The 23981-nt window shown below is 43.5% G+C and overlaps 1 protein-coding gene across 1 annotated transcript in view; it reads left to right on the top strand.

Moving 5' to 3' along the window:
- Positions 1 to 1024: 1024 nt before the first annotated feature.
- Positions 1025 to 23981, top strand: part of NUDT3 (nudix hydrolase 3) — a 105443-nt gene continuing 82486 nt past the window's right edge. The window contains exon 1 of the mRNA XM_055406639.2: positions 1025 to 1379. Within this exon, the coding sequence (XP_055262614.1) occupies positions 1281 to 1379 (99 nt within the window). The 5' untranslated portion in view covers positions 1025 to 1280. The remainder of the gene's footprint in view (positions 1380 to 23981) is intronic.

The raw sequence follows: 23981 nt of genomic DNA, 5'->3' as shown, positions 1-23981 counted from the left end.
TACAATGTATTGTGCGACTACTATGTGCCAGGTGTCAAATGCATTTATTTCTATTTTAGAGAGGTATAAATTATGTAAATGAATTCCAACTTAGGTTTGTTTGGGTTCAAATCCTGATCTTTTTGGACTATGCTAAATACACACCAATTCAAAAAAAGAAAGAAAAAAAAAAAAGGAGGGGGATTAATAAGCAATAAACAAACAAATCCCGCACAGGATTTTCAGAACCTCCGGGGCATCCTCATGGACTACTTTCGGTGTGGGCTATTAAGAACTTTCACAAGTCACACTCTTTTTACCTTGCTGGAGGGTGTCTGGCTGTATGTCTTTCCCTGGAGAATCTATTTGACATCCACAACATATCCTCTTTTACTGCCCAAATGATGATGCCTTATGATTTGCACACTGTCTTTCTCACTCCTTTCTGGCCCTCCTGTATACCTAAAGAGGAAGCATTTGCCTTTTTACACGATAGAAAGATGTAAGATAAAACATCTGTCCTTTCAATGAACTACATGACCCAGCCCACAGACTGTCAGAGATCCTGGATGTCAATGCAATGTACACCACCTTCTGCCCCGTTTCTGTGCAGTGCTTAATCCCAGGCATCTAGGGTTGCACTCTCCACTGCGTTTAACTGCATCCTACTTTTTACCTCTAGACCTTCCCTCTCACCCGCTCCCTGATGCACGGGCAAGGCCAAGGACCAGGCGGCGTGACCTTGGGCAAATTCTCGCTTCCGCCCCCTTAGCGGAGCTGGGCAGCCCAGCACCCGCACCCTTTTCCCCTCCGCTTCCTTCCAGAGCGGCTCCCTGTCCCCGCCCCTACGCTACTGGCGTAGTGGGCGCGTCGAGCCGCGGCGCCCTCTCATCCCAGACGCTCGTTTACGCCGCGCGGACTGGGAGGGCGCGATTCCCGAACGCGGCCGGGGCTGCGAGCGCGCGGCCGTCCCGCAGGCCGGCGCGGCGTTACGCCGCTGACGCAGCGCGCCCAAGATGGCGGCGCGGTCGTCGTCGGGGGTGGCGGCGGCAGAGGGGGCGGCGGCCGCGGCGGCGGCGGCGACGGCAGCCGTGACGGCGGCGGCGGAGCGGGGCCTCGGCCGGGGGGAATGAGGCGGCCGCGGCGAGCCAGCGGCGGAGCCGTGTAGCGGAGTAGCGGCTCCCCCTCCCTGCTTCCCTTGGCCGAGCCGGGGGCGCGCGCGCGCGCGCGGCCGTCCGGAGCGGGCTCCCCACCCTCGACTCCCGAGACCCGCGCCGCAGCCCCCAACCCGGGCCCGGAGGATGATGAAGCTCAAGTCGAACCAGACCCGCACCTATGACGGCGACGGCTACAAGAAGCGGGCCGCGTGCCTGTGTTTCCGCAGCGAGAGTGAGGAGGAGGTGAGGCGCGGGGCCGGCCGGGGGTCTCCGGGGTCGGTGGTCACCTCGGACCGAGGCGCGGGGAGGGGGGCGCGGCCCGGGCTCGGCCGCTCGGTGCGGCCCGAGTGAAGTTCCGACGGGATTTCCTGAGGCGAGGGCGAGGGGGACGAGGACGGGCGGGCGGAGGGGAAGTGGGTCTGAGGTTCGGGCCGACGGGGACTCGCGGGCGGGCCTCCTGTCACTGAGGAGAGAGGGGCGGCGGGCAGAAGGCGGTGGCCGGGGACAGCGCGCGACGTCCGGGCCGGGCCTGCGGCTTGGGGTCCGGGGAGGGCAGCCCCGCGCCTGTGTCAGGCCAGCCCGGCACATGTGTGTGTGCGGGAGCCGCCGTGCGCGCGGCGCGGGGCCGGCCCTTTGTGGCGGAGAAAAGCATCCACTTCATTGGCAGGTTCGGGTTTTGCCGAGGGATTATGTACGTCTGGGAGCCCGAGGCGGTGGGGGGAGTCTTAGGAAGATTTAGGGCGTTGTGCAAAAGCCAAAGCCAGTTTATTTTCCACTGCGCTGGGTAGCCCATATGGTGTTAGCCTGAGAAGAAAGGACAGTTTGATAAGATAATCTTTGCGGGTTGAAAATTTTTTCATTTTAATTGGGAAAGCCAGAATCGGTCTTTTAAGATTCTTTGCCCCGACATTCCTCCATTGCCCTAGGAAGATCTTTAGGATTAAATTTGCTTGCAAGATAGAAATGCCTAGAATCAGTTTCTTTTTGCATAGGGTACTTAAAAAAAATCTCTAAACTCCTCAAAGCCGTTTCTCTGGTGATAAAGGGAATTCAGAGAAGGCAAATGTTTTTTTGTAAATCCTCAAAGAATAGCTGCTTTGGAAATTTATAAGCTGCCTGTGGGAACGCGTTCCTCTTGTGTGTACGGTGGTAAAATGGCAGTTAAACTGGAAACAATGAAGGACAGTGAAATTCAATATGCCGTGTTCCAGCATGCAGCAGTGGGCTATCGTGGCAGGGCTGCAAGTACAGTACATCGTGTTGAAATGGAGAGAAAAGAACTTGACCCGTTAGTTATGAAAAGAAGCTGTGATGAAAGACAGATGGGTTGCCAGAAGTTGCTGTCCAAAGATATTTAGGAGGAAGTGGAAATTTATTGCCTGGGAAAAAAAAAGTTAATACAAGGCACTGTAATTGTACTGTTGAGAGATTTTGTATGTTCTCTTTCAGTGAAACAGTAGGAAACTAGATTTGGAAATGTATACTTTGTGTCCAAGAATATATTGTACAAGTCCTCAAAACAGATGCATTGTAATAGCTGCTAGGCAGTGCCTTGCTGTAAATTGTATACTGTTTTGGAATACACACTTGCATAAAGTAAAATGATGATGTTTACTGCCCCAGAGGCTTTGTTCTCTCCATTATCATGTCGTATTGTGGGAAATCAGATGGGATCACAGGCTGTTAATTGGAGGGAAAACTAATTAGCATAATAACATGTCTTACTGCAGTAATATGGTTAAATCTGTGGGAACCCCAATTATAAATAGAAGGGTATATAATTGTATGAATGGTGCAAGACTTTACATGTTTAAATAAATCGTATTTAACTTTATATGTTAAATCATAAGAGATTGAGACCACGTGAATATTTTAGATAAATTGGAACCCCTTTATGGATCATAAGCAAAGTAATGAAGACTTGATTTTCTATTTTCTGTTAAAGGTTTATTACGTACCGGTACAAGCAACATTGATGTTAAAACATTTGACTGATCACGAAGTTTCCTCTACTGAATTTCTTTTTGAACATTGGTTAATGAGCAGAAGATTCATGCACATCTTTAATTACAGATTCCGTAGATAATACAGCTAAAGCCTAGGAACAATAAAGTTAATGAAATGGGTGTATTTTAGATTTGTTTAATATGTGTTAAGAGCCTGCAGCATCCTGTAACATGGGATTTAAAGATAAACGTCCCTCCTTGTCCCAAAAAGTTGAGTGGTTTTTGATTGGAACCCTTAATTGGGAGGGATTTTGGACCATGGAATAATCTCTAGGGTGCCATTCAATCCTCAGATTATATAATTGTGTTGAAAGGGAAGTAATTTGTCAGTTCCAGGAGAACTTTTATGTTCTCAGTTGTAGTGCCAGAAACTGGAAGCATTAACCGCCACGCATTGTGGGAATGTGAAACTCAAACTCAATAGGACATTCAGCCCAATTTTATTTTTTAATGAGCACTAATGGCTTTAATCAAGACAGAATAATTTACAGAATACCATCAATATTAGCATTGAAACAATAATAATGTAACTATGAATAGGACCCTGATTTATAAATTTAGTTAACCAGTGTCAGGAAACATACTTACAATGTAAAGAAAAAGATGGAAAATATTAGCAGATAATAGACCATGAGTCAAACCTTCTAGCATTCCATTTCTCCAGCCCCAGAAAATTTTATTTATAGGCCAGCAGTGATAGCAGCTGAGATACTGATCCAGGTTGGGGTGTGTGAACATATTCAGCAAGTTTACTGAGCAGCTTTATTGAGCACTCATCAAATGTCAGGTTCTGTGATACAGTTACAAAGGAGACAGGCAGGCAGGAAGCCTAGAGGGACAGACTCAACAACATGATGGAAATGAATTCTCTGTCCTTAAAATCTGTCTTTTTTTCCTGTTGATAAACAAGTATCAGTAGCAGGAAAATTCCCCTCCTTAGATGTTTTACTAATTATGGTGACATTTCGATAAAACCTTTAGGTTGGGGCATTCGTGATAATTAACGTTTCTTAACAGTGCTTCTGATGTACAGTGGACAGTCTCTTGCCCAACCTCTGCTTTAACTACTTGATACACTGAGCGCTTGCTTCTACTCTGTGAGCTGCTGGTCCTGACAGGTTCCAGACCATGTGGCCTCCCAGCCAGTTGTATTGATCCCTGTATTTATGTTTTTTGTCATATATGCATTGTATTTATCTCTGTATCTGTATATATTTGTTGTAGTACACTGAAGATTGTAATTATGCAGTGTAATTAAATGTAACATCAGTTGGTGAAATTTGAGTTCAAAAAGAATGGTTTTGTGAAAAATATTTCAAATGCTTTGGAATGATCCAATAATTTCAAGTTACTAAAAAAAATTGCTCGATTAATATGGATTCGAAAACTAAAAAAGATGGAGAAGTCTAGACGGATTCTGCAAATAGATCACTTCAAGAATGTTTTCAGGTTTTTGTTCTTTTTCTTAAAATCTCGAGCTGAAAATACAGGTCCCACATGGTGGGCATAGTATACAAAAGACAACTTGCATTTCACAGTAGACCCACAGTCAAGACCATGGACTGACTGCATCGCGACTGACAGAGATTAGCAAGTAAATATACTTTGTTGACTTACTTATTTAAGCTGTGCAGCATGGTGGATTCTTAGTTCCCTGACCTGGGATGGAACCTGTGCCCTCTGAGGTGGGAGCATGGAGTCCTAACCACTGGACTGACAGAAAGTTTCTGCATTTATATTTTTAATCTGCCATATGTTCCAATTAATGTTTTTATCATAAACATTACAGAAGACTGAAACATTTCTTGAGTAAGATTTTATTACACTAAATTGGGTATTATGACCTTGATCTTTGTCATGGTATTCACCTTGGGCCTTCCTAAAGCACTTCTGGTGAAATCTTCTGTCTTACACCCATTCCTTTTCTTCTTTGGAGCCTCTGTGATTATAGAAAGGTAAATACTAGGGGTGGGCTTGCTTGTACTCTGCCCTTCCTGGTCTGGGCTAGGGGAGTGTGACACAGGCGTTTTAGACGGTTGAAATATCTAGCAAGGTGAAATACTCTCCTGGAAAGGCTCGTGATAGTGACTGTACATGGGGCGACATCACAGTGCTTGGGAAGGTTGAAGTTGCTTCTCAGGGATCAAACTGAAGCAGAAAGGTAAGTATTGACTGGATCATCTGAGATTTCCTTGTGCATTAAAACTTTTTATTAAAAAAATATATGTATCTTTTTAAAAACAGTCCTTAAAGGTCATAGTTTTGCTTGTTGAGTTTTTCCATCAGGAGCCCTGCCTCTCTTGGCATGGGATTCCAGGTTCTTATTTCCTCAGATCCTTGAGCTCACTAGGTTGTTGGGCGAGGGGATGACTGACATTGAAGACCCTCAGTGAGTGGAGACTCTGGTAGCCTGAGTGTTTGTCAGTAAAAATGCCCCCAGGGGAGCAGGTGAAAGGACCTCCCCCCAGGCTCCAGAGTGGGGAGTAAGGCTCAGGTGGCATTCCCGGGGGTGATAACCATGGTGAAGAGCTTCCAGTGGCGCTCAGGCTGTTGGGGACTCCTTCTGTAGCATATCTTGGGGATTGTGTAGTATCACGTTGCTCTAGAGTCACCACGTGTGCATGGATCCAGCTGACTGGACATTTCTGATCCTTGTTTTTCTGCATCTTTCCTGAGGCTTTGTGTGTGTGTGAGAGAGAGAGAGAAGGGGCAGGGGGAGAGAGAGTGTGCGCACGTGCGTGTGCGCACACACACACACACACACATATGCGCCAATCCCCATACTCTTTCCCTTGTGCCTGCCTAGTAAATACAGGTTAGTCAGTTAGATGTTTCTCCCATTACCTCCTTTTATACCTGCTTCCCAAGTTGTGGCTTCTAGTCTGAAATTGTACTGTGATCTTCATTATTCTTTTCTACTTCTTGCCCTAATCTCTTGCTTTTGGGTCTAAAATGAGACCGAATTGAGTCTCACTTTTCAGTAGAGTGTTGTGTGTCCACTTTAGTAGAAACAGTAGCAGAAATAGTAGCAAAAGGCAAGACTCTTGTCCAAGAGCACATTTGTTTACTTATTCCTTCAGCACACTCTTCTTTTTTTTTTTTTCTGCGCTGCGCTGCTTACTTGATCTTTGTTCTCCAACCAGGGATTGAACCTCTGCCTCTTGCAGTGGAAGCACAGCGTCCTAACCACAGGACTGCTAGGGAATTCCCTCCACTGCACTATTTTGGCCTAGCCCCGTATTGCCTCTTGCCTGGATTGTGACTTTATCCTCCTGACTGGTCTCCCTGCTTGTGCCCTTTCCCCTCTCGTCTTCACTGCTACAGTGGTGGAGTGATTCTTCTGACCCAGAAGTCAGATTCTGTCACTCCTCTGCTCCAGTGGGGTTCTGTCTCAGCAAATCCAAAGTCTTAACCAGCGCTCTAGTGATCAGTCCCCTGCCATAGCTCTGACCTCATCTCTTAGCTCCCTCACTCTCTCTCACCCCACTCTTCAGCCCTCTAGCTTCTGTGCTGCTTCTCCCGTGTGGTATCTGCATGGCTCCCTCCTTCCCCTGAGGTCCTTGTTAACTTGATCAGACAGATCACCCTGTATAAGATAACAGCAGTCCCTTGTGCATCTGTTAACGCTGTTTTTCTTGGCAGCACATGTCACCATCGAGATATATTGTGTATTCATTCTAGGTATTGTCTGTTTCCTCTCACCGGAATGCAGGCTAGTCCCTGAGGATAGGGATGTATGTCTGTTTTTATTCACTCCTGTGTCCTCAGTGCTTAGAATAGTAGTGGATGCTCAGTAGTAGTAGATGCTCAGTGTGAGTGAATGAATGAGTGAACATGTAGTCCCTGCTTTCAGGAAGCTTTCAGTCTAGTGGAGGAACTGAAAATAACCAAAAGATACCAAATGCTAGTGTCTACCAGTAAAGTGTTGATAGATTGTTCTCAGAGAAGTCTCCCAGCTCTTGTTTTATTTCCAGTCTTAGTGACAAGGTGTCCGATAATCTTGAGTATCAGCTTATAGAAGGTGTGTTTATTTGGTTGTAAGTCCTTTCAGAATCTCTTTGCATGGTTCTGTCATAGGACATTTAGGATTTCTTTGAGGTATTGAACTGGAAAGTCTGTGCTATCTCACAGGATTTGTGTTGGGTACTTGATATGCTGTACTGATCCCCAACCCTACTGATGTCTAGGGAAAAGGATTTTCATTTTGCTGATAGCCTGGAAAGTTTTATTAACAATTAAACACACCAACGGAGGAGGCAATGGCAAGCCACTCCAGTACTCTTGCCTGGAAAATCCCATGGATGGAGGAGCCTGGTGGGCTGCAGTCCATGGCGTCGCTAGGGGTCGGACACGACTGAGCGACTTCACTTTCACTTTTCACTTTCACACATTGGAGAAGGAAATGGCAACCCACTCCAGTGTTCTTGCCTGGAGAATCCCAGGGACAGGGGAGCCTGGTGGGCGTCCGTCTATGGGGTCACACAGAGTCGGACACGACTGAAGTGACTTAGCAGCAGTAGCAGCAAACACACCAATAAACTATAATCAAATAGTGATACTGTTTTAATGACTTGTCGATAGTGGTTCATTGTCAAAAATGTGTGTCAAATATGGATTCTGAAGTTTTGTTAATATTAAAGTAGTTAATTTGAAGATAAAGATTAATAGGGATGCTCATAAAATTTTTCTGTCATCATCACTTTTTTCTTTATGTAGGTCAGAGTAATAGAAACAAGGTGTAAAGTTTATGGGTGCTGAATCTAAAGGATTTGGTTGATGGTGGTTAACATGAAACAGAACAAAGGAACCATCATGGACAAAAAAAGATAATATATGGATAAAAGAAGAATGAGGAATAGAATTTGGAAATAAAGTTCAAACTTAAACTTTAGTAATAAAACATATACACCTGAGTTTCTGAGTAAAAGACTCTCAGCACTCAGGAAAACTTGAATCCATTTTGAGAATTTTTGCGTTGAGGTAACATAGATCCTTAAGAGTATTCAGTCTTTTTCCCAGCTTTTTTGAAGCCTTTTCTTCCTAACCTTTTGAATAGGAAAAGGTGTTCATTTTTTTTTTTTTTTAATTAAGTAATTAACCTCTGGTTGCACTGGGTCTTTGTTGCTGTGGGCAGGCTTTGTCTAGTTGCAGAGTAGGGGCTACTCTTCTTTCAGGTGTGCGGGCTTCTCATTGTGGTGGCTTCTCTGGTTGCAGATGGGCTCTAGGCACACGGGCTTTAGTAGTTGGGGCTCTTGGGCTTAGTTGCTCTGTGGCATGTGGAATCTTCCCAGACCAGGGATTGAACCCTTGTCCCCTGCATTGGCAGGCGGATTCTTATCCACTGTACCACCAGGGAAATCCAAGTGTTCATTCCTAGATTTATTCATTCATTTATCCTACAAACTTTTATTGAGTGCCTACTTCCAGGTTGGATACTGTTCATGAACAAGACAGAATGGAAGCCATTGCTTTTGTGAAGCATCTGATGTAAATACCAGTAAATGAGCAAAAAATACCTGTGTATTTAAGTATTGTACAGGTAGAGATAAATTACTGAAGTCTTTTCAAGAGATAGGTCTGAAAGGATGTGAAGTAGAGACCCTAAAGTTTCTCTTTACACTCTTTTTAGGGTAACTTACTCAGAAAGACTACCTTGAATAGGTAATGCATATGCACACAGTACAAAATCCAAAACTTGCGAAGGATATGGAGTGAAAGGTAAATCTCTTTCCCACCCGTCTTCTCTAGCCACCCTGTTTCTCACTCTTGATTCTTCTTTCCGAGGTTTTGTGTGTGTGTGTAGTAGGCTGTTGCACACAAGTCAAATTGTTAGCTTATACAAGTTAGTACTGCAGTGCATTGCAAGTAAAAGGTTGGAGGATGTTTTTTGTTTAATGGAGCAAAAGCTTGCCAATTTTTCCTAGGAATGTATTTGAACCCAGGCCACTGGAATGCCTGTGATCTTTGAATACTTACCTAGTTTTATTGAGGTTTATTTACCTTAAATGGCAGGGACCCTTCTAGCATGGGGAACTTCTAGGAATCGAGTGGCTGTCTGTGTGTGTGTGTGAGAGAGAGAGATCAGTTCTTTCGAGAGGGGAATGTGTTGTCAGTGGGCTATGTGTGTCAGGAGAGTGCTGTCATATGGAAGCTCCTTGCCTTCAAACTTCTTAAAAGCAGCTCAGCAGTTGTCTGGATCAAAGTGTATTTTCTGATTTCTGAATTCTCATTCTTGAAACTACTCAGAGTTGACCTTTTAAGCCATAGTATCTTCTTCTCAGGGTGGTGTATGGTCGGCAGCTGTTCACTTTAGCCATGTGCCTTTGTCCCCAGCTGTGGAGTAGGGAGGAGGGAGAATTCTGAGTGGAGTTGTGGCTTTTCAGCTCCTCCTGAGACAGACTGTGAGATAACAGAAAATATATATTGATCTCTGTGCCTGGTTCCTGGCATAGAGCTCCTTCCGTTCCGTTCCGTTCAGTCGCTCAGTCGTGTCCGACTCTTTGCGACCCCGTGGACTGTAGCCTACCAGGCTTCTCCGTCCATGGGATTCTCCAGGCAAGAATACTGGAGTGGGTTACCATTTCCTTCTCCAGGGGATCTTCCCGACCCAGGGATCGAACCCGGGTCTCCTGCATTGGAGGCGGACGCTTTAACCTCTGAGCCACCAGGGAAGAGCTCTTCTAATTTCCAAAGTGACAAAAACACTAGCAGTGTCTCTTGTTCTAATATTGGTCCTTGGCCTCTGTTCCTGACACCGGACTCCTGAAACTTGTAATTACCTGTGTAATAGGAGTGTCTTTTTCTAACGAGGCAACTCTGGGTTGGCTCCTGAATTGTTCTTGGATGAGGACTGGTCACCAGAAAGACCAAGCCATGATTTGAAGCTTGAAATTTTCAGCAAACTCTTCCACCCCTTCTCTTGAGAAGGGAGAAAATCTGAAAATGGAGTTAAATGTTTGATCATGCCTATATTGTGAAGCCTCTGTGGGGCTGGGAGAACTTCCAGTGGGCTGACACATCCACACGGGGAGGGTGATGCGCTCAGACTCCATGGGAGCAGAGTCTCTTGCACGCAGGACCCTTCCTGACTGGACAGGACCTTTTTTCACCAGACTGTTCACCTGTGACCTTTCATAAACTGGTAAAGGTAAGGAAGTGTTCCTCTGAGGTCTGGGAGGAACCCAGGGAGAGGGGTCATTGGCACCTCTGATCTGTAGCTGGTTGGTCAGAAGCACAGGTTGTAACCTGTGCTGGGGACTGCCATCTGGAGGGGGACAGGGACAGTCTCGTGGAACTGAGACCGTAACCTGTGGGATCTCCAGGTAGATACTTTCTCTGGGAAGATAGTGGCAGAATTGAGTTAAATTGTGGGACACCTAGCTGGCATTGCAGAGACTTGGCTTGGTGTGGAAAACCTCACACACATTTGCTGATCAGAAGTCTTAGAAGTCAGAGCCAAGTATTGGTGATCAGAAGCCTTCGGTGTGAGCAGTAGAGACTCATAGGGAAGAAGCACACAGTAGGGAACAGCTGAGTTTTTCTACTCAGGAAGAAAGAAAACTGTTTTTTTCCCTTCTCGCAGACCAGGCCTTAAACTTCTCTCTCTCTTTCTAACACTCCCTCACAGGGAGAACTGGGTGTGGGAAGGTATGACAATCACACACACACACAATCAGTCATACCTTCCCACACCCAGTTCTCCCTGTCAGGGAGTGTTAGAGAGAGAAGTTTGATTTAATTTGAAATAGAAACAAATTTACTAGAATGACACACCCAGATTCAAATGTGAGCACCAAAAGTATTCGCCAAACAAACATGAAGTGAGTTTTAAAGTTTCTTCTTGACGTCTTACTGTTCAAGTTGTGTTCTGCCGCTGCTTGCTTAGTGTAGTTAACCAAAAGTGGGCTGTTTCTGTGAATCTAGTTACGTGTCTGAGACACAGGAAGACCGTGTTTTTTTGTGTGATTTGGCCAGATGCACTTAATAAAACAAATGTAGACAGTGCGGGATGTTTTTTAACCCCCTTTAAAATGGGAAATTAGTAACTCAAGTGTCGTAAAGCATTATCTTATGTTGTGGTATTTTGTGAGCACTTCCAAAGGAGATAAAGAGAGTGAATTTCTACTCCAGGAAAAAGCTTATTACAAAAAGAATAAAAATTTAAAGCAAGTGGAAGCAAAATGTTATAAAGAGAAGAAAAGAGTATTATAAACATAAAAAAGAAATGATCCCTTAGGTAGACTTTCTTTGTATATAGTTAGTTTATCTCTTTGTTCGTAAAAAAAGGAAAGAAAAAGGTCCTTTTAAAGAACTGTCTGGAGGTCTGTTATTTAACACTTCTCATTTGCTTTATGAGAGCAGCTTAGCAATGATGAACAGAAATGGATAGGAACTCATACATACAGTGCTGCTGCTTCTATAAAAAGGAAGGGGTTGTGATCTTTCTTGGAATATTTAAGAATCCTAGTAAAGAATATCATAAGAAAAGTTATATGCTTTTGTAAAACACTTTTTATAATGAATACCATGAGCTAATATATTTTTAGTAATTGGAACTTTTGATTATTTGCTTGTTTACTAAATTGCTTGTTTCAGTTCAGTCACTCAGTCGTGACCGACTCTTTGCGACCCCATGAATCACAGCACGCCAGGCCTCCCTGTCCATCACCAACTCCTGGAGTTCACTCAAACTCCTGTCCATCGAGTCGGTGATGCCATCCAGCCATCTCATTCTCTGTCGGCCCCTTCTCCTCCCGCCCCCAATCCTTCCCAGCATCAGAGTCTTTTCCAGTGAGTCAACTCTTCGCATGGGGTGGCCAAAGTTTTGGAGTTTCAGCTTTAGCATCAGTCCTTCCAATGAACACCCAGGATCGATCTCCTTTAGAATGGACTAGTTGGATCTCCTTGCAGTCCAACGGACTCTCAAGAGTCTTCTCCAGCACCACAGTTCAAAAGCATCGGCGCTCAGCTTTCTTCACAGTCCAACTCTCACATCCATACATGACCACTGGAAAAACCATAGCCTTGACTAGACGGACCTTTGTTGGCAAAGTAGGTCTCTACTTTTTAATATACTATCTAGGTTGGTCATAACTTTCCTTCCAAGGAGTAAGCGACTTTTAATTTCATGGCTGCAATCAACATCCACAGTGATTTTGGAGCCCAAAAAAACAAAGTCTGACACTGTTTCTACTGTTTCCCCATCTATTCCCCATGAAGTGATGGGACCAGATGCCATGATCTTTGTTTTCTGAATGTTGAGCTTCAAGCCAACCTTTTCACTCTCCTCTTTCACTTTCATCAAGAGGCTTTTTAGTTCCTCTTCACTTTCTGCCATAAGGGTGGTGTCATCTGCATATCTGAGGTTATTGATATTTTTCCCCCGCAATCTTGAGTCCAGCTTGTGCTTCTTCCAGCCCAGCGTTCCTCATGATGTACTCTGCATATTAGTTAATTAAGCAGGGTGACAATATACAACCTTGACATACTCCTTTTCCTATTTGGAACCAGTCTGTTGTTCCATGTCCAGTTCTAACTGTAGCTTCCTGACCTGCATACAGGTTTCTCAAGAGGCAGGTCAGGTGGTCTGGTATTCCCATCTCTTTCAGAATGTTCCACAGTTTATTGTGATCCACACAGTCAAAGGCTTTGGCATAGTTGATGAAGCAGAAATAGATGTTTTTCGGAAACTGTCTTGCTTTCTCCATGATCCAGTGGATGTTGGCAATTTGATCTCTGGTGCCTCTGCCTTTTCTAAAACCAGCTTGAACATCTGGAAGTTCACGGTTCACATATAATGATTCTGTTCATGTCCAAGGCAAACCACTCAATATTACAGTAATCCAAGCCTATGCCCCAACCAGTAACGCTGAAGAAGCCGAAGTTGAACGGTTCTATGAAGACCTACAAGACCTTTTAGAACTAACACCCAAAAAAGATGTCCTTTTCATTATAGGGGACTGGAATGCAAAAGTAGGAAGTCAAGAAACACCTGGAATAACAGGCAAATTTGGCCTTGGAGCACGGAATGAAGCAGGGCAAAGGCTAATAGAGTTTTGCCAAGGGAACGCACTGGTCATAGCAAACACCCTCTTCCAACAACACAAGAGAAGACTCTACCCATGGACATCACCAGATGGTCAACACTGAAATCAGATTGATTATATTCTTTGCAGCCAAAGATGGAGAAGCTGTATACAGTTAGCAAAAACAAGACCAGGAGCTGACTGTGGCTCAGATCATGAACTTCTTATTGCCAAATTCAGACTTAAATTGAAGAAAGTAGGGAAAACCAGTAGACCGTTCAGATATGACCTAAATCAAATCCCTTATGATTATACAGTGGAAGTGAGAAATAGATTTAAGGGACTAGATCTGATAGAGTGCCTGATGAACTCTGGACGGAGATTCGTGACATTGTACAGGAGACAGGGACCAAGACCATCCCCATGGAAAAGAAATGCAAAAAAGCAAAATGGCTGTCTGAGGAGGCCTTACAAATAGCTGTGAAAAGAAGAGAAGCGAAAAGCAAAGGAGGAAAGGAAAGATATAAGCATCTGAATGCAGAGTTCCAAAGAAAGCAAGGAGAGATTAGAAAGCCTTCCTCAGCGATCAATGCAAAGAAATAGAGGAAAACAACAGAACAGGATAAACAAGAGATCTCTTCAAGAAAATTAGAGATACCAAGGGAACATTTCATGCAAAGATGGGCTTGATAAAGGATAGAAATGGTGTAGACCTAACAGAAGCAGAAGATATTAAGAAGAGGTGGCAAGAATATACAGAAGAACTGTACAAAAAAGATCTTCACGACCAAGATAATCATGATGGTGTGATCACTCACCTAGAGCCAGACATCTTGGAATATGAAGTCAAGTGGGCCTTAGAAAGCATCACTACGAACAAAGCTAGTGGAGGTGATGGAATTCCAGTTGAGCTATTTCAACTCCTGAAAGATGATGCTGTGAAAGTGCTGCACTCAATATGCCAGCAAATTTGGAAAACTCAGCACTGGCCACAAGACTGGAAAAGGTCAGTTTTCATTCCAATTCCAAAGAAAGGCAATGCCAAAGAATGCTCAAATTACTTGTTTACTAGACTTATATTCATTCATCATTTACTGAGTGTGCTGAGCCCTGACTCAAGGGTTTTTACATTTATCACTGCAATGGTGATTTCTTCCCTGGAGATTTTGTAGTTTGGATAGACTGCATTTAATAATTGTAAGACGAAACCTTTAGATTTTATTGGTAAAATGAGTTAATCTCTGTATGTAATAACCATATCTCTATGGTATTTTCATCGGTTTGACAACTGTTTAATAAGGAACTAACTTGGTATCATCCTTCAGCTCGGCACTCTTGAGTGACTTTTTCTTTCAAAAAGGATTTTTTTTTTAAGTACAGAAGTAATTGTGGTGTCTCCAAAGAATACTTCAAACTGAGGGCTTTAAGCTGTGTAGAATAACACAGTAGGGGAGAGAGAAGGTGGGATGATTTGAAAGAGTAGCATTGAAACATATACATTACCATATGTAAAGTGGATAGCCAGTGGGGATTTGCTGTGTAACACAGGGAGTCCAAAGCTCTGTGACAACCTGGAGGGGTGGGTTGGGGAGGGAGGTGGGAGGGAGGTAGGGGGGAGGTTTAAGAGGGAGGGGACGTATGTATACCTGTGGCAGATTCATGTTGATGTATGGCAGAAATCATCACAATATTGTGAAATAATTATCCTCCAATTAAAAAATAAAAGAGATGTGTATAATACCGAATCTGAGTTCTTGAGGAGCTTTAAACTGTTGCAAGATGCAGATTAGAGTGTAAAATTACAGACGCGATGGAGAGGAATTTGAAGGAGACTGAAAATGAGGTGGAATATTAGGGACAGTTGTTTGGGGTGTGTGACACTACACCTGAATGTCTTGGTTGGATTTGGGTAACCAGTGAAAAAATTCCAGGTGGGAGACATTGGGCCAGGTAGGTCATGGAAGGTCATGCCTGGATGTATAGCCCTTGAAAGCCTGTTCGTCCTGAAACGTTTTGAGGACCACAGACTGTTGGCTCATGGCTATGTTTGGGCTGCAAGATGATAAAGAATTTAAAAAATATTAGTATCCAACATACTAATATTGAAAATTTTCAAGTAAGGAATCTGGTCTCTATCTCTGTGATACCAGGCTCCAGGGTCAGCTCCCATTTATCGTGGTGGCTAAGATGTTCTTGCCTTTTGAAGGTAGAGTTAGGGGGAAATGTTTCTTGTACCCTCGTAAATTTCTCTCAAAAATGGAAAGATAGAAGAGAAAAAGGGTTCCATGTTTCAAGAAAAATGGGAGAGTGCCTATTTCTTTGTGGAGATGAAAATGTTATTACTTCTTTACTTTGGAAACATGATGTGTCTCTGTCAGAGTGTTCTGTTGGACTTTAGACATGTAGGCGCTGCCCAGGCCCCTTGGGAGGCGTTTGAGGTTTGATGTCTGAGGAAGTGAACAGCTTGGGCCCCAGAGTCAGTCAGGGAGGGAGTCCTGGCTCTTACACTCACTAGTCTCTGGTCGTGAGCAAATTAGTTTACACCTCATCTTCTCCTATTTCATTGTGCTGTGGGAAGGTTAAGTGAAATTATTTATTATATATAACACTTAGTCCAGGGACTGGCACAAGTCAATATTCAATGTCAGCTCTGTAAATATATAACCCAGAAAAAGGCAATTTCTACTTCATTGCAACTTGAGGTTGGAGAAAATTGTAGTAAGAAGGTGGTTTGGGGAGATTTCTGAACCTCAGTTGTTTGCTTATTAATTCAGCTGCTGAGCTGTAGGCACTGTGCTGTGTTCAGTGAATAAGGCCCCGACTTTCATAAGGTCTGGCATGGAGTTAGATAACTAAGGCAGGAATTACAGTATAGTGTGATATTTGAAGTAGAAGATCTTAAAATAGTGTAGTTCCGTGATCCCATGGTTTAACCGTTAGGGCAGTTTTAGTGTTAGGAAAGGTACCGGACAGGGCAGACAGAGTACTCAAGTGATGGTGGTCCACCGTCTTTCCTTCTTCCTCAGATCATCCTTTATGGAGCAGCTTCCAGTGATAAGGCAGCAGAAAAGGAAAGAGAAGCCTTTCTCTGGATAAAGATAGTTCTCATCCTCTCCCTCTCTCCCTGCTCTGCCCCCACCCAAGTCTGTGCTGGGAAAAAGAAAATTAAGAGGGGAGACCAACCCAACCAGTGTCTGAGGGAGGAAAAAGGATATTTTTCCTCCTCATTCCCACAGACTTGAAAACAAAAAAAGCTGACAGAAAACCCTACCAGTTTTGAACTCGGGGCTGCCACTGGAACCAGAAAAATCCTTCAAGATCCGACTTTTATTTTTTATTTCATGATATAAGTACTATGTACCATTAAAAATTTGTACTTTATTGCATATTGAGGAAATTATTTTAAATGCATAAAAGAAAACTAATGAGGCAACTTATATTTATTTAAAAAATAATCCCTGTGAATTGCTTTGCTTTGATGCTAAAACTTTTTTTTAATAGAAATATAGTGCTGTGGGAGAAAGAGGGAGGTGAATTCTTCTTGGGTTTGAGAAGGTGTGTGGTTTGGAAGGGCATGGCAGAGGACGTATCAGGGGCCTTGGGGAGAGTATGCTGTGGTCAGACTGAGCAGAAGCGGCCAAGGGCCGTTGAGGCAACAGTGTGTGCACGGTAGAGCGTCTGGAGAACTTGGGACTGTGGCGCAGGGATTCGGAGTATCCTGAAGGATTGATTTTTCGGGCAGAAAATCAGAGTATGGATTAATATTGCGTCGTTCTGTGAATAATTTTGGAAGTGGGTGTCTGTGGAGAGAGGGGTAGGTGTTTATTATTTTTAGGATCTCTGGCCAACTCCTCCTTCCTCAGAGCATTCTCTCCTTTCTGGAGAAAGCCCCTCTTGGAGAAGAGGAGGAGGCCACTCAACAGCCCAGAAATCAAATGGGCCAGTGTGCCCTCTCCCTTTCTCTGATGGGCCCGCGTGGGTTCAGGACTCAGGCGCCACAGGTTGGCTGCTCAGCCCTTGGGCCTGGGTTCTTAGGAGGCCGCTGCGGGAGGTGAGGAGCGGAGTAGCTGTATGCTGAGCACATGTCCATGTTGTTGGCCAGCCTGTGCCTCTTGCCGCCAGCCCTGGAGTGCCAGGGTATAAGCCCATCTTCCAAGCCTGGCCCTGTAGTCCTTGTCACTCCAGTTTTCTGACCCTTTGATGTTTCTTCCAGTACATTCCTTTTGGCTACAGATACCCAGACTTGGTTTCTGTTCTAGCAACCCAAGAACCCTGTCTAATACATCTCCTGGGTCATTTTTTAAGTTAACCTTACTAATCCAGTGCTCTGGAAGAGATGTCTATGTGTTGAGTCAGAATTTGTATTTATTTTTCTAGGAGAGCTTTTTCGTTTTATTTATGCAGCAGATTTTAACATCCCTGCCTTTTGTGTGTGTGTGGGGGTAAAAATTTTTTCATGCTAAAGTTTGTAAAATTTGTTTTAATTGGTCAAAAAATAATCTAGTCAAATTAGAGCAAGTGTAACTAACACTGATCTGAAATGATATTTTTATGAAATGCTTACCAGCTTCATCATGCCCTCCTACCCTTGATGCCTATGGTTTCTTTTTTTAGAATTAACCTAAAGAATACTTGAGAATGTGTGAATTTTTATATTTTAAACCTTTTGGGTGTCAAGGAACAGATAAAAACTGAATTTTAAAAATGAAGCTTACGAAAACTGTAGGATGCTTCTTAAAATGCACATTGTGGTCTCCAGGTTCTGTCTTGGTTAACAAGAATTTATTGAGTCTTTATACAAAGTGCAGGGGTCTTTATTCTAGGTACAGGGGTGATTTTTAAAACTGTGGACGTGTTCCCGGGTCTCCAGGAATATGCTTTTCTAACCTGATGAATTAAATTTCATTTAGCCAGGTCAGTATAGTTGAACACATGGCTGCTGTGTATTCTGGGTGGAATCAGATAGAAAAACTGAAAAGGCAGAGCTTAAAGTACTTGGAGCAAATAGAAAAGGAAGTAGGGACTTTCCTGGCAGTCTGCCTGCAATGGAATGGAATCCGCCTGCAATGCAGGAGACCCCGGTTCGATTCCTCGGTGGGGGAAGATCTGCTGGAGAAGGGATAGGTTACCCACTCCAGTATTCTTGGGTTTCCCTTGTGGCTCAGCTGGTAAAGAATCTCCACCTGCACTGTGGGAGACCTGGGTTCAATCCCTGGGTTGGGAAGATCCCCTGGAGAAGGGAAAAGCTACCCACTCCAGTATTCTGGCCTGGAGAATTCCATGGACCTATAGTCCATGGGGTTGCAGAATTGAACGTGACTGAGCGACTTTCATTTTCACTTTTCCTGGTGGTCCAGTGGTTAGGACTTGGCACTTTCACAGCTGGGACCCAGGTTCAGTCCCTGGTTGGGGAACCAAGATTCCACAAACCATGGGGGTACAGCCAAAAAAAAAAACAACCCCGGCTGTGCTTTGCAAGTACCTCAGGTTGGAGGCAAAATACTGAAAGAGTCAATCTTGGGCTTTAAGATATGGATGGAATTTAGATAGATAGGAAGGCAGGGAAAGGGTTAGGAGAAGGCGGCCCACTATGATTGGGGGTCGGAATGAGCTTGTTGCATGCCTGAGACTGAGTGCCTGAACCTTAGTGGTGAGGAAGGGGGAGGGGGAGGTATGGAACCTTGACTTCAGAGGATTAGGACTTTGGTTTGGGGACTTTGGGGAACCATAATTGTCCTTCAAAGAGTTGTTGTGGGAAGTCTTGAGATTGGAATGCTGGACTTTTCACCAAAAGGTTGTTGGGAAAATGCTTCTCTCTCCTAGAATTGAGAGCCATGGCAGCAGGCAATGAAGTGAAGGAATGAAGTAAGAGGTGTTGCAGTCAAAGAAATGGACAGATTTAATGATGGTATGTTAAAGATGAAGGGTGTTTTGGTTAAAAGTCACTTCTAATTTTGATCTGGGTGACAGGAAAAATGAAAATTTAGAAGAGAAGTTCTTTTTGGAGAAAAGGTGGAACTTTGGTGTTTGTCATGTCAGATCTGAAGTAATGAGGTGATCTGATGCCGTGGGATTAGAGGTGGAATGAGAAGTCAGTGCTGTGGGTAGAGAGCTGAGTGTTAGAGACTGAGATGGGGAGAATGGAGAGCCAGCATGAGAGAAGATGCACAGAGAGAAAAGCTGAGGGCAGGCCCAAGCTCGGGCCTCACTGCAACCAGAGGCAGCAGGACGTTTCAGAAGGGAACGGTAGGCAATAGTGACGGACCTGGAGCAGTCAGAGTGAACGTGAGATAGGGTGAACAGTGTCTGTAGAAAGCGGCTCCAGTAAAAGAGTGAGATGGGACTTGTAGATTTGGTTGATTAGGACAGGTTTTAGAAAGGAAATGTGCTTTCTTCTGAGATTGTGGTTGGATAAAAGATAAAACCTGGAGCCTGAATTGTACTGGTGGGAATTTGAGGAAACTCCTTCCAGATGACCCCATCCTTCTGAGAAAGAGAAGTGAAGTGTATTTACTGAAAGTGGTCTGGTGATAGGAATTTGAGAGGCAAGAAGTCTGGCAGAGTTGCTGTGGTTTGAAATGCTAGTTTTTACGGCTGGGGGTTGAATGGTATGTATCATCACAAACAGTTGGTCGGCCTAACTGTGCATAGAGCACCACAGAGGATGAACTGTGAGCAGGAGAGACACTTGTAGATCTCTGGTAATTTACAGTCTAGTGGGTTCAAAAGAGGATAAAATACATGGTGTTTGCTTTGTACATTTCCTTATCCCTTTTCAAAGAGGAGCTAGAGAGGGGAAAGGGAACAGGGTAGATGTTCCAAGATTGGGGACTGATTTGGGAGTATATTGTATAGGATCGGAAGAGTGGGAAGCTGACTTATCATCTGTAAAATGGGAATAAACAGTGCCTAATTCCTGTAGTTGTTGTGAAACCTAAGTGAAGAAAGATAAAGTGCCCCCAGGTCTATTTTGAGCATTCAGGAATTGTTAGCCATTGTTACTAAGGCCAGAACCACTGAAGGAATCACAGTGATCAACATATAGTTGTGTTGTAAAAGAGCCTTGTCCAGAATGCTTTAGGAGCAGAGGAGTCACTATTGCTGAATTGGGATATTGGAAATAATGGGAAAGAAGTAAATCTGGGTATTGAAGGGTGAGTAGAAGTTTGCTGTCACTACTTTAACACAGATTGTGCAGGCATTAAAAAAAGACTGATTGTAACCGCCTAACACAACTGTGTAAGGATAGACTTCGGTGTGTAATGTGATCCAAAAGTACAGGAGCTTGGAAAGAAAGTATTTAATCCATAAATGGAGCTGTGAGGGTTTACTTTGAAAGGGTTTTATATGGAAAGAGGTAGGATCTAAGGTCATATTAGTTAGGTGAAAAAGTAATGGTGGTTTCAGATTGTGAATTTTAAAATCATTATAACTAGGCTCCAATACATCTTTTTTAATTAAAGTAGGAACTATTAACAATCAACACATTTTGACAACAAGAAAAAAGTTTGTTTATTCCTGTAGTGTAAAAATCCATGCTTCTGGATTCGACAGACTCTTGGAAAGCGTTTGCTGTCTCCTGCCTGTTGTGGGAGTGTTTTGCCTGCAAAAAGTTGAGATGCTTGAAGAAGAGGAAATTGGTTGGTGAGAGGTCAGGTGAGTATGGTGGATGAGGCAAAACTTCGTAGTCCAGTTCGTTCAACTTTGAAGTATTGGTTGTATGACATGTGGTGGGGTGTTGTTGTGGAGAAGGATTGGGCCATTCCGTTGACCAGTGCCAGCTGAAGGTGTTGCATCTCATTCATTTGCTGAGCATAAGTCTCAGATGTAATGGTTTTGCCAGGATTCAGAAAGCTGTAGTGGATCAGATGGGCAGCAGACCACCAAACGGTGACCGTGACCATTTTTAGGTGCAAGTTTGGTTTTGGGAGGTGCTTTGGAGCTTCTTCTCAGTCCAGCCAGCCACTGAACCATTGCTGGTTGTCTTATAAAATCCACTTTTTATGACATGTCACAATCCAATGGGGAAATGGTTCCTTGTTGCCTCAAATAAGAGATGACAGCACTTCAAAATGACGATTTTTTAAGTGTTCGATCAGGTCATGAGGCACTCACTTAATCAGACTTTTTCACCTTTCCGATTTGCTTCAAATGCCGAACAACCGTAGAATGGTTGACGTTGAGTTCTTCGGCAACTTCTCATGTAGTTATAAGAGGATCAGCTTCAGTGATGCTCTCAATTGGTGGTTGTCAACCTCTGATGGCTGGCCACTATGCTCCTCATCTTCAAAGTTCTCGTCTCCTTTGCAGAACTTCTTGGACCACCACTGCACTGTACGTTCATTAGCAGTTCCTGGGCCAAATGCATAGGTTGATGTTGCAAGTTGTTTCCACTGCTTTACGACCCATCTTGAATTTGAATAAAAAAATCGCTCAAATTTGCTTTTTGACTAACACCATTTCTATAGTCTAAAATAAAAAACAGATAGCAAGTAATGTCATTAGCAAAAAAACTGAGAAAGGTGTGCATTAAAGTGATGTATAACATAAACACATTTATTTAAGAATGTTTTATGATATCAAATGGCCAAGTTCAGCAATGCAAAATTGCAATGAACTTTTGCACCAACCAAGTAGAATCTTTAAATTTGTGGACTTAGAAGTAACCTAAGACATGGTCTATCCAGTCACTTCAGGGAGATAAGGGACCTGAAACCAAAGGGTGTTCATATCTGTCTATTGTGTTATTTCTGGTAAAATAATGTACAAAGGTAGAAATAATACAAATTTCTCCTGACAGATCCACAAAAGGAGTTAAATGGGTGGAATGGAGAAATCTGAATAAAAATGTTTCTAAAACTGACTCCTCACACCAGCATTCAAATCAAAACAAAGCAGGTGGAATGGGAGGTTGTAGTACAGTTATAGGAGCATGCTGCTGCTGCTGTTAAGTCACTTCAGTCGTGTCCGACTCTGTGTGACCTCATAGACGGAAGCCCACCAGGCTCCCCCATCCCTGGGATTCTCCAGGCAAGAACACTGGAGTGGGTTGCCATTTCCTTCTCCAATGTGTGAAAGTGAAAAGTAAAAGTGAAGTTGCTCAGTCGTGTCCGACCCTTAGCGACCCCACGGACTACAGCCTACCAGGCTCCTCCGTCCATGGGATTTTCCAGGCAAGAGTACTGGAGTGGCTTGCCATTTGCACCAAATTCAGCAGCATCTATTGCTTATTGTCACCCTTAGCTGCAGCTGATCACACATCCTGGAGCTAGCACATGTGTGTTGTGGGAAGAATCTGAATTTATCAGAAACGTAGGTATTTTGGGCAAATTCTGAATACCAAAACCAAATATTTTTGAAGGCAGTTTTATTAGATTTCTTACATTATAAAGATATTTCACATTCACTATAGCAAATGTGGGAAAAACATCCCGTTTTGAACCCGCTAGACTATAATTAGAGTTTAATGTGTTTCTCAGAGTTTATCTTCCATGGTACCTGCATGTTGCTCTAAACATAGTAGGCCTACAGTTGTTGTGAGGATAAATACCATTCAGCCGCCAAATAATTTCCTCTAAAACATAAGGATGAAGTTCTTTTCTGTTAATCATTATGGTTTTTAGTTTTTATAGCATTATAACTTATTTAAATACAATTTTATAATCTGTTTTTTCCTGTCTAATAAACATTTTTAATAATTTGAACTCTGTATACACATTTTAATGTCTGTGTACCCATTGAGGGGATGTGAGAGTTGGACTGTGAAGAAAGCTGATCGCCGAAGAATTGATGCTTTTGAACTGTGGTGCTGGAGAAGACTCTTGAGAGTCCCTTGGACTGCAGGGAGATCCAACCAGTCCATTCTAAAGATCAATCCTGGGTGTTCATTGGAAGGACTAATGCTAAAGCTGAAACTCCAATACTTTGGCCACCTCATGCGACGAGTTGACTCACTGGAAAAGACTGATGCTGGGAAGGATTGGGGGCAGGAGGAAAAGGGGACAACAGAGGATGAGATGGCTGGATGGCATCATGGACTCAACAGACATGAGTTTGAGTGAACTCCGGGAGTTGGTGATGGACAGGGAGGCCTGGCGTGCTGTGATTCATGGGGTCGCAAAGAGTCGGACATGACTGAGCGACTGAACTGAACTGAACTGAGGGGATGGAAAAGTTATTTAAATGTTGCACTGTTGTTGTAAATGACATGTTAGATCGTAAAAGAAGGTAGTATTGGCAACCACAATAATGATTGGGTTATCTTTCTCCCGTCTCATGAATACACATTGTTTTTAGAATATGGCAACTAACCATCTTTTTTTTTTTAAATTAATTTATTTTTTATTGGAGGCAAATTATTTTACAATATTATATTGGTTGGTTTTGCCATACATTGACATGAATTCGCCCCTGGTTTACATAAGTTCCCCCTCCTGATCCCCCCTCCCACCTCCCTCCTCCATTTATCCGCCCTCTGGGTCATCCCTGCATGCTAGCCCCGAGCAACCTATAACATGCATTGACCCTGAACTAGTGATTCGTTTCACATATGACAACATACGTGTTTCAGTGCCATTCTCCCAAATCATCCCACCTTCACCCTCTCCCACAGAGTCCCAAAGACTGTTCTATACATCTGTGTCTCTTTTGCTGTCTCGTATACAGGGTTATCATTTGCATCTTTCTAAATTCCATATATATGCGTTAGTAGCAACTAACCATCTTAAAGGATGACCACCCTCCATTTACAACCTCTTCCCCCAGTGATCACTAATGAGAAGCAAGTATGAGATTTAGTGAAAAGAGTGGTGGTA

This window comes from Moschus berezovskii, chromosome 23, assembly GCF_049115385.1.
Source record: "Moschus berezovskii isolate FMDL1 chromosome 23, NW_MosBer_1.0, whole genome shotgun sequence".
Taxonomy (NCBI): domain Eukaryota; kingdom Metazoa; phylum Chordata; class Mammalia; order Artiodactyla; family Moschidae; genus Moschus; species Moschus berezovskii.
This window is presented reverse-complemented; position numbering and strand designations above follow the sequence as displayed.